This window comes from Lutjanus erythropterus, chromosome 4, assembly GCF_056507025.1.
Source record: "Lutjanus erythropterus isolate fLutEry1 chromosome 4, fLutEry1.hap2, whole genome shotgun sequence".
Taxonomy (NCBI): domain Eukaryota; kingdom Metazoa; phylum Chordata; class Actinopteri; order Lutjaniformes; family Lutjanidae; genus Lutjanus; species Lutjanus erythropterus.
Window position 1 is genome coordinate 29,378,677 of NC_139320.1, and position 11,473 is coordinate 29,390,149.

At 38.5% G+C, this 11,473-nt stretch overlaps 1 protein-coding gene across 1 annotated transcript; it reads left to right on the forward strand.

Annotated features, from left to right (window-relative positions):
• Positions 1 to 2,734: 2,734 nt before the first annotated feature.
• Positions 2,735 to 9,270, forward strand: eif3k (eukaryotic translation initiation factor 3, subunit K). Its single transcript, XM_084717557.1, has 8 exons — positions 2,735 to 2,918; positions 4,012 to 4,110; positions 4,475 to 4,595; positions 5,089 to 5,163; positions 6,805 to 6,871; positions 7,015 to 7,092; positions 7,371 to 7,496; positions 9,128 to 9,270. Exons 1-8 carry the CDS (start codon positions 2,857 to 2,859, stop codon positions 9,157 to 9,159), a joined length of 660 nt encoding a protein of 219 aa, XP_084573683.1. The 5' UTR covers positions 2,735 to 2,856; the 3' UTR covers positions 9,160 to 9,270.
• Positions 9,271 to 11,473: the final 2,203 nt, after the last annotated feature.

An 11,473-nucleotide genomic window follows, 5' to 3' on the forward strand; every position in this document is an offset into this window, starting at 1 on the left:
ATTGTGGTTATTAATTCAATAATAAAATCAGTTGAAACATATCAAAATAGTCGCAGATGAATGTGGTCAGATTTATTTGTGAGGTTTTATTAACCTACGTTATGTTTTGTTACGTCATGTCGATTACATTTTATCTTAGGTTCATTATGAAGGTTTCAGGTGCTCTCTCTCAAAGAGTCGTATTTCATCACAGTCAGAGGTTTTTGTGCAGCCGTCCTTCAAGTGTACTTTTGCTTTCTTTCACTCACCTGTCAGCAGGTAGCTCTTCAGAAGTGCTGCCGAGCCACAGAGACACTGATCCTCTCCTCTCAGGCTCCAGCAGGGCTGCTCTGCGGCCGTCTTGACCTCTGACCTCCCTGGATGAAGTTAAATGGAGAGAAGTTTTCTGTCATAACATCATCTTTACAGAGGACAACTGTCCTGAGGACTGTTCACAGCACAAAACTAAAAGTGACTCATTTTATTTCTGTGGTTTCACAGACCTGTGAGGTGTTATGGTGTAAAAAAGACAGACGGTTGCTAATATATAAAAAAAAGGCTTAAGTTCTATAGTTCAACTAACAACATGTTAACATATGTATATAAACAAGAAGAAGAAAAAATAACATGCTGCAAACTTACTGTTCAGACTTCTGTTAGAATACATATAATACACAATATTGTTAGTAATTATTGTTCTGAAGCAAAATACATAAGTAACCTGATACAGTTGCTTGATTAAGCTCATTTCTGGGAGTACAGCATCAGAGGAAGTGAAGCTTACAATTTATCCAACTATCAAACACAACAAACTGAGAATTACATATTTTTAGTTATTCAGAATCACTTTAACATGATAAATTGTGATTTATGTCACCTGCTCACTTTCATGGACTCACACTGGTGGATTTATCTTGACTTTGTTCAACTCGACACAGACAGAAGTCACTTTTCTATCGTCTTGCTAACGATGCTAATGTTTCCATCAGAAGATAGAGACTTCACTGCCCTCCAGCGGCGACAGTGAGGAACTGCGCCGCTTGAAATTCATGAAAATCAGCTTCAATACAAATATAATGGACATTTTCAAAGCGTGTACTAAAATGAAAGTTAACATTTATTACTACACTATCATTTAATTGTTTTTAATAGTCAATAGAGGCAAGGAAACCATCGTTTGTAAAATGCACACAACCACTACAAACTGACGAGTTAGCTCCAGAGCTAGCAAGAGGCTCTTAACACTTATCTAATCATAGACATATAAAGAGCAGGTTTATATCAGTGTCAATCTGACAGCATAATTAACTAAAAATTAGCATTGTTAGCCTGGCTATGAATTATACGTCCTATTTTCTTGCCGTTCGATGTTTTATACCTGTGTGAATATGGTTTTATGTCGCCTTGCCTCGCCTTGACACTGGATATAAATCTTTCTATGCCATCGATATTTTCCGTTAGTAATTTTATTTTAATAGTATAGTTTGATAATTACCGGAAGTTTATGCTGTAATGTCAGTATTGATGCTAACTTCACTAATTTATTATGCTGCAGCTCCACACTGCGACCACAGGGTGGCAGTAAAACTAACTGTTATTGAATTGAACTACCCCTTTTCTACTTGTTAATTGTTAATAAAACATTCGTGTCAATAAAGCATATTGAACTGAATTTTTAAAAATTGAAATTAAACCCCCCTAACTGGAGGTATTTAAATGTATGCGATGTTTATTGTCTCCTAGTGGCATAATACAGAACTGCAACATATAAAAATAGTAAAATCAGTAAATCAAAAGTTACGATACTTAAGTAATCAATTAAGTAGTGAGAGAAATGGTAATTAAAGAATCTTGTTTATTATAAAATACAACTGTCACGACCTGAAGCGACAATCACGTGACCAGTTAAATTTCCATTTGCACTAATCTAATGACCTTCTGGCGGTATATTGGCAAAGTTAACATAACTATTAGTGATGGATGTAAAAGTATCCAATAAAAATTAGATCATTCATCTTAAAATGGTTATACATCACCTGGGATGTAGCGGTAACTGTAATTAACTGTGGTTAACTTTTTCCCCTCACTGATTTATACAATTGATTTGAAAATATGTTTCAAAAAAAAAGAAAGGGGGAAAAATGAAACAGCTATTAGCTTCATTTCAAAAAGGTGTTTACTTGGATTTACCTTGCTGATATATTTTTACCACTAGTGATACAAAACTTTCCATACCATTGTTTCTTTCCGGTGGTAATTTTATTTTGACAGTACTGACAGGAAGTAAAAGCTATAATATCAGTATTGCCGTCACTTTTACTTACCTTAATTAATTGGACTGCAGTTCTACACTGTGGCCGCATGGCGGCAGTAAAACGTCTAGCACTGGAGGTACGTAGAGGTGTGCGGTGCTTATCGCCCCCTAGTGGTCATGAGTAGGAACAGCAGCACATTAAAGTAATAAAATCACCGTCAATGCAGACATAATAGCATATTAATACTTCCTGCAAATGCTTTTCAAGATAAAGTCACAAACCTGAAGCAATCGAAAGGAATGAGTAAGAATGGTGGCGTTTATTTGAAAAATGGACAAACCCCTGCGACGTGTCAGGAGAGGGTTAGATGGCAGCTTATACAGCATTAATGCCAGAGAGCTTCTGTTGTTCGTCTCTTTTTTACAACATAATTAGTAATGCTTTCCACTACTGGTAGCGGTCCGTCGATTATGTGAGTCCGTACACCTTCCGGTCCGCCTGTGCGTCGTTCTTTCCGTTCCGACCCTTTTCTCCCTCCGCCCGGTGCCTTTTCTGATCTGTGGCCCACGTGCGGATTTAATTCGGTTTTCACTTTAAAGCTTCCTGTAAAGGTTTGGACCAAATGGCGTCGTCTTTCGAGCAGATGAGGGCGAACGTGGGGAAACTCCTGCGAGGAATCGACAGGTACGGATGAAGCTCTGAACGGATCGATCACCTCCCGAACAAGCTAACAGTAGCTTAGCCTGTTTGCTAACATTTGAGGCTAACGTTTGCTGAGTAAAGTCAGTGAGCTCATTTACAGAGAAATTCTGCACGAAATTAGGATTGTCTTTCGTTAATCTGGTGGCAGCGTGAACACTGTGTCAATCAGATACAAACAAACATTAAAACTGATGACTCACGTCAGATTTACACAAAAGCTAATGTTAGTTAGCCGCGTTAGCTGCAAATAATCATATAATAAAACGTTTTTGCTGCTGTGCAATAATATTATTTACCCATAAAAAATACTCTTATAGTCTACAGAAATATTATTCATTCATTCACAGCTAAATGTGTTAAAAGCTGCTGATTGAAGCCGAAATGAACTCAAACAAACTGAGTCATGTTATTACAGATAGAAAAGAAAACTCTTGTTCCTCAGGACTGCAGCAGAATGACTTTTGTCCTTTATGATCTCTGCTGGTTTTCATTTAATGACCAACTCAAAGATAGAAATTAGTTCAGTGTCAGTTTCCTTTTTACAGGCGCCTTCTCACAGATGTTGACAGATGTTACCTTCTCAGTCTTGGCTGATAAATATGACACTTCCTGCCACAACAAAAGAGACAATCAGAGGGACATAGAAATATATACGGACATTTATATATTCACATATATTTGCCTTAGTATCACTGTTCTTATTTGTTTTGTTGTCAGACAAATAGTTGTCTTATCCATACTACTAACAGTTTTATTTATTCTCTCTGTTAAAATCACATATAGGTAGTAATGCCAACTTCATTTGATTTCAGTATAACTTGATTACTTGTATACTATATACAAGTATGATGTATGATTGTATGTAGTATTAGTGTTTATTATAAATCAGTTTATATTATGTTGTGCTTCTAATTCTAGTGATCAAAACGATATCATTCACTCATATTTACTCCCAACTTGTATTTTTATTTTGAAAACTCCTGACCTGCAGTGTAGAATAAGTTTATATCCATGACACTGAGACTCTGACACCATAAACACTTGATGCATTATATTATGATCTCGTCTCTCACAGGTACAACCCAGAAAACCTTGCGACGTTGGAGCGCTACGTGGAGACGCAAGCTAGAGAAAACGCCTACGACCTGGAGGCCAACCTGGCGGTCCTCAAGCTGTAAGTCACACCGTCACCGTGTGGGAATTATGTTCTGTTTCTCTTCCTGTCACAGGAGCCAACATAGTGCAGGAAAGTTTTGTCATGACGTCCTGTCAGGTTTTTCAGTGAGTTAATATCTTGTTGGTTGTTATACTGTATGTGTGAGTGTGTTTTTAGTGGTGTTAACATTGTAAGGTTGTATTTATTATAAAGCTTTCCTGCTGTTTTCTCTTGTTCTTAGTTTTTATTCTTATTGATGAAAACAAGGATTCAGCAAAACCCAATTTACATTAACATTTAACATTCATGACACAAATGTTAGTTTCCACCTCAGGCCAGAAAATTAAACCTGTCTTACCAGATGAAACGTCCGTCTCTGCAGGTACCAGTTCAACCCGGCCTACTTCCAGACTCAGGTGACATCACAGATTCTGCTGAAGGCTCTGACCAACCTGCCACACACCGACTTCACTCTCTGCAAGTGCATGATCGACCAGACTCACGTATCCTTTTGGTGCCGTTCCACCTGTCCGACTGTTACACTACGCTCCCTTCCATTCATCAACACACGTACACTTCACTGTCTCACTGACGGTGTGTACATCCGAGAGCACAGATCTCCTCGCAGTGTTCGAGGGGGACAGTGGTGAAGTTCACTCCTGGATATCTGCTGGGATAAACACCTCTAATCCTCTAAGAAAAACTTTAAAACATCGACTATCCTTGTATTAATTTATGACAGATTTTAGGTGATACATGTAGCCCATGTGATATAACGTATTTGCGCCCAGTGTCACGGTGTAGGAGTGTGTGTGTGTGTGTGTGTGTGTGTGTGTGTGTGTGTGTGTGTGTGTGTGTGTGTGTGTGTGTGTAAGTAAGTGTGTGTGTGTGTGTGTAAGTGTGTGTGTGTGTGTGTAAGTGTGTAAATAGATCCAGGGTGGGTTGGTGGGCTCTATCTTGGGGTCGGGGGCCGTTTCCTTGACTACAGTGTCGCAGCAAGAGGAGCGCCCCATCAGACAGATCCTCTACCTGGGGAACCTGCTGGAGACGTGCCACTTCCAGAGCTTCTGGGTACGACACACACACACACACACACACACACACACACACACACACACACACACACACACAGGCTGCTGGTATTTAACAGGAAAAAGGGGAAGGAACCTCAGGAGGAGGATCCATCTTCAGATCCATGTCAAGAAGCTCGACTCCTTGATTGTGTTTTAATAAGATATCACGTAGTTGGTCAATCAGATTTTTAGAGGAAACTTGGTGTTTTGACTTTAAGTGAACTGCCAGAATCAATATTAAGAAGCCAAAAAACACACACACACAGCAGAATAACACACACATTACTCACTTTTCCTCCATCAAAACAGTGTTGAGTAAATGTTCTTCTGGCTTGTCCTTAATGTGGATTCAGCTCCAGAGGTCACAGCTAACACTGACAAATAATGTTCGCTAGCAACACACAAGTCACAAAAAAAAAAAACAGACACACAAAACAATTGAAATTTTACACCAACAAAAACATGACTGACCTACTTTCTTGCTGTCCAAACACCGACTCCTGAATGTCTCTAAAAAAAAACAACAAACATTGCATTGTTCTGCATTTTACTCTGTCAGTAGACCTTTTTCACCTGATCATATCGATATGAGACAGCAGGTAAACAGAAGTTTTCTCAGTGAACTAATTAAGGTCCAGTTCCATTTAGTGTATCAGAGTCATTTCCAGTCAGTCAAAACGCACATTAGCAGCACTCTGACTCTGTTTGACCTGAATGGAACAGAACTTTAGTATCTTTGTTCACTCATGTTAACATGGCAGCTGTGAAAAAGCTTTGGGGGACGCTGGTTTATGCCACTCTTTATTTACCTAATTTCATTGTTATCGAACAAAATGTAACTATAACACAAACCTGACGGTGTCTATGTTGGTATACATGTGTTTTATTTTGAGTTTTAAAGAGCAGCTTTTAGGAATTTTCACATTACGTTGATTTTGGAGGCGCCTGTGCCACAAAGCAGTCGAATTTCCACCAAAAAAACACAAAATATAATGTCAAAAATAAACTTATCCAAAGAAAAATCTCCCCCTTCTTCCTTTAACTGGCTAAGTTATTACTCACTGTAACCTCATGGTGGGAAATGTAAACACAGGCATGTTTCATCTGATTTTGCAGAGAGTCTGACCTGGTGGCAGCCATTAAGAATAACTATAGAAATAGTAGTACTGAACTGAGACTGTTTCTAAATCAGTTAAAAACTCTTTGGAGTAGCTTTAAGGTGTGCAGAAGTCAGATTTGTAAAATCTAAAATATTTTCCTAAACGTGGCTCTGATTGTTCACCTCCACCTTCAGACAGATTAGTTTTCATTTAAACTGCAGGTTGCTGCCAATTTATTTTAACGTCCTCACAGCACGGTGTGATTCCAGTATTTTATGTGAATGCAGTTTAACAGCTACCTGTTGTACCTGGAACAAACAAAGGAACAGAAGTGGATCAGGCTTTTAATCGCTGCCTAATCCATCATTAAATACCACTCCTGCTAAACAGCTCAGCTGGTTCCTTGTTCAGTCATTGTGACACGCCGCTTTTCCCGTCCTGGTGCCTCTCTAGTCTCATCCTCTTTTTTTCCAAAGTTGCAAAATTCTTTGTTGACTTGGCGTCGCTTCATCATGTCCTCCTCCTTGTCTTCCTGACAGACGAGTCTGGAGGAGAACAGAGAGCTCATCGACGGCATCACCGGTTTCGAGGACTCCGTCCGCAAGTGTGAGTATCATCTTCTGACTCACCGCGGTGGACGTTAAGTTCTTACATTAAAAACTATCATGATTTCATTGATCGTCCATACTGACTGACTGAATGAGACGAACATTATGATTGTCTGATGTTTAATTCTTCTTCCTCTTCAGTCATCTGTCATGTAGTGGGAATCACCTACCAGACCATCGAGCACCGGTTACTGGCTGAGATGCTGGGAGACCCACTGGGTAAGAACTCTGACCCGAGTCTATGAAAACCCCCGACCTGTCAGAGACCTCAGTGTACCAAAACTTTACATTTTACAAGTTAATACCTCCATGGCACAATAACTCAAACAGTTACAGAAACTTAGTTACAAACTTAGACAACAGGCTCCCTTCTGGAAAAGATGATCTCATTCAACTCTGAAGCTCCGCCTTTATAATTTATTTTAAAAATAAAGCAAAAGAAAGGTCTCACTCGAAATGGCAGATCTCAAATCCATTGTCTCCGTCTGTTCGTCCAGACACGCAGGTGAAGGTTTGGATGAACAAGTACGGCTGGACGGAGAACGAGGAGGGACAGATCTTCATCTTCAACCAGGAGGAGAGCGTCAAGCCCAAGAACATCGTGGAGAAGATCGACTTTGAGAGTAAGTGCTGCGGCTTAAACTCATGAATTAATGAGTCTGGAAATGTGATCAAATGACAAAAAACTACGATATCTGTCAAATTGACTTTGATCACCGGAGTGAGTGCGAGCTCTTGGGGTGAACTAGTTATCATTTTTGTTCCACTTCATTCTGAAGTTTGTCAACAAGTTAACTAGTTGAGTGTTTTGTCTGTTTTGTTGAAATCTGTGTGAGTGGTTGCTCTCGACCTCCTCCTGTCTTAAAGGGACACTCCAACAAGTCGTGGGACATTCATGATATCTTGACTTTTAGTTGGTAGTATGAGTCGGGCTTGAAAAAGTTCAAAACCTTCAACTCCCAGAATGCAAGTCAATAGTATAATTCAACTGAACTCATCTGTCATCAGACCGTACCAGCCTCTCATCTTTCAGCTTGGCCCCAGTTTAGGATGTGAGTTTTCTGTCAAATATTTTTTCAGACAGTGCCGCTACTCTCGTGAACATGCACAGCTTTTTGCGTCTGCCGTTTATGACTATTCAGCTTTTTCAACTGGCCATTTCCTGTGGGAACATGACAACCGCAGAAACAACAGCGACAGAAACGATGCAGGAGCTGATTTTTTTTTGTATCTTAGTTATCTGAATGTTTTGCATCTTCATCAGCAGTGAACACACAGATCACTGAGGAGAAATGATGTTGCAGCAACATCAGCCTCAGGCGTCTGGAACAATAACCATGTCATATTGCTCACTATGTCCCAAATTTTAAGCTGCAACCTGCTCTGTTTGGCTGCATGATGAGGCTTCTTTTCTTATCGTGTTTTCAAACAGAACTTTTTCGAGATGACGTGACTGCTTAGAGAAAGACATGTTTTGATGTGAGCCACAAAAGACTTAATGCAACTGATTTCAGGAGCTGAGTAATTTCCCCTTTAACCAATAAACTGAACGTCACACGTCACAGTGACTAAGTGCGCCTTCAGTGTCAGCGCTGCGAGTTGCAACGTTTTCTTATCTGATGTGTTGTCAGTAAATTAATAGACCTCATTTACATTTGCACACACAGCGGCGTGTTCACTGCACTTCCAGTTAACTCGTTCACAGTTGGAAAAGTCACCTACCTCACTTTGTATTTGATGTTTTTTGTAAGTTTGTTTCTGCTAATAGAACAGTTGACTATTTCTGACCTTTACTGTTTTTTAATGAATGAATAAGATATTAAAGCTACCATCGTGGGTTTTACCCCTAAGTTTGTTTATTCTATGATAGTTTTTCTCTGAAATTAGAGATGTGCTGCTTTTCTCTGTCTTATTATTGTAAACTGAGTATCTTTCATTGTTCAAGTATTTGCTCATGCAAAAGAAGTACTTGTCATATTTGGCTTAAATGACTTGTGACAGTCGTTTTTAAAATATCCCCTCATTAGTAGGATGTTAATTTAATTACAGTTACATCCCAACATCCACGTCTCCACTTTGTAGCTGAAGTGGATTTAAGAGATCATAACAGTCACCTGGATTTAATCCAGTCAGTCTGTGTCGTACAGAAGGATGAAGAAACACGTCTCACGTTAGAGTATCATTTATGTCCATGTTGATAAGAGACTGAAGTAAAGTTTGATGGGTTTTTTTTTTGTTTTCTCTCTTTTCTCAGGTGTATCCAGCATCATGGCTACATCTCAGTGATGCAAAAACACACACACTCTCACACACACACACCAGATGCGACAGATACAACCAGGTCAATTGTTTTCATAATCACTTTTTTTTCTCAATAAAAGTAATTTATCATTTACAGCCTGTGTCTGTGTTTGTGTGGTTCTTCAAGCTGAACATTTTTCAGAACTTCAGAAAGTTGAGCCTGTGAACTGCTCTCAGTGGAAATGTTTGCCTGTCATTCCCAGAAATGATTTGCCTTCCTTGTTTATCCCAGTGGTATCAGGGTGTTGGCTATACAACTTTTATTATTGAGTAAAAAATAAAAGCTTAAATAACATGAATCAGGGCAGCCAGACTTAGTCATCATGTTAGGTGTTGCTGAGTGGTTCTTGTTCTGTTATCCTGTAAGTGTGTAGCGGTTTAGAAAACGATGGGTTGGGTGATTTCTACAGAAGAGTATTAGTGCCAGGCATAAGAGGAAAGAATGAGAGGTGAGAATGTTTTCCTCTTAAGCCTGACACCATAACTTTTCTGCAGAACATGTTGCACATGTCCGGGCTAATAGCTGGTATGTTATCAGTAGAAACAAGAGGCAAAGACAACAGTAACCAGGACACTGAGTAAGGATCGACTCAAGTCCTTATCAGTCTCCGTCCATCCAGTCCTCAAAAGAAATTTAAAATAACTTAAACTGTCTTCTGACATTTATCCAGCCAATACACACACTAACCCAGCATAAACCCACTGAGCAAACAAACTACAGGAAATAAATTATAAGTGTAAAAATACAAGTAAGCCTCATGCTTACATTGAGAAAAAAATCACATCACTAAGTAATTCATTTTCTATGTGTTATCTGTGTTAATATTTAATAACTATTTTGACCAGTGCTTCAAAAAGTTATCAGTACAAAAGGTCACTTTCTTCATATACATTTACAGCGGCTGTCTGCTCTCCTTTTGTTGGTGGTTCATTGTCGGAACATTTCTCTTCCTTTTACACAACTTTATTTTTCAGTCTTGATTGAAAAACGTGCGAGAGACACAACAATGACACTGCAGGCATTTCTTATTAGAGTTTCATTTTGATGGCAGAATTGTGCATAAGATAAGATATTCCTTTATTAGTCCCACAGTGGGGAAATTTCCAGTATTACAGCAGCAAAGTGGGTAGCAAAAATAGAGTAAAATCAATAAGAAGACACTAAATAGCGAACAAGCAATATAAACAAGGAAATATAAAATATAGGAATGATAATGATTGACAGTATGCAGAAAAAATGCAGTTACATAACAAACAGTTGCTTCCAAGCCCTTTAAGGAATAGTAAGTATTTTTGGTGGAATATATTTTTTGGCGTTCTGGCGGAGATGAGGTGATGATGCTGCTCCCGTATCTGTCTCTTATATTCTCGTCTGATTCTGCATCAGAAAACAAATTTCACGTCAGTGTCAGTGTGGTCTGTACCGAATAAAATTTATTTCTTAAATCTGTGTAATATAGTGTTTAGGACGTCAGACGACAATGTTTATTATAAAGTGGTATTTTGACAGATTTTGCCTTTAACAAATGTGTTTGAAAATTGCAGTATTCATATCACAGACAGATATATTAGTTAATATTGGCCTATCACTCCTGTATTGGTCTGTATTGATATCAGCACATATGTTGACTGCAGTAATGGAAAGAGTACTGAAAATCTGTACTCAAGTACAAGTACCGTTACATTACCAAACTATTACTCGATTACAAGTAAAAATACTTAAGTAAAAGTATTCATCAGAAAAACTACTCAGAGTATTAGTTACTTTTAACCGATGATGTCACTGTCACCTCTGCAGACTAGGGTTGCAAACTTTGTGTATTTTGCTTTACCAATAGTTAAAACGGTTGTTTTTTGTCTTTTTTTTTTTTTCTCAATTTAAGTTTTTATTTCAACAAATGTCTCCACCAGACAAAACAAAGCAGGATGAGGTGCAGTTACTGCCACGACTATTGATTAAATATCCATCAATACATTTTGAACTGGTTGAATTCTTTACACAAAATCAATTAAAGATCAATTATTAACATATGTCCTGGTTTGTGATCGGATCACCTTATTGGCTACAAAAATGCAGATAAACGGTTTGGATGTTAATTAAAATTGTACTCAGTACTCAACTATGATTTTAAAAGTAAGTAGATTACATGGTACAGTACAAGTACTCCCCAAAAAACTACTTAATTACAGTGATTTGAGTAATTAATTACTTCCACCACTGGCTGACTGATTCAAATTGTTTTTATAAGTGTAACAACCACACTTGAGGAATTATTGTAGACTCGGCCGATATATCGAT

Excerpts from the sequence above, each read along its gene's own strand:
- eif3k (XM_084717557.1), top strand. The coding sequence starts at position 2,857 with ATGGCGTCGTCTTTCGAGCAGATGAGGGCGAACGTGGGGAAACTCCTG. Across the intron at positions 4,111-4,474 it reads AACCTGGCGGTCCTCAAGCT|GTACCAGTTCAACCCGGCCT; the intron begins GTAAGTCACACC and ends CCGTCTCTGCAG. Across the intron at positions 4,596-5,088 it reads GCATGATCGACCAGACTCAC|CAAGAGGAGCGCCCCATCAG; the intron begins GTATCCTTTTGG and ends ACAGTGTCGCAG.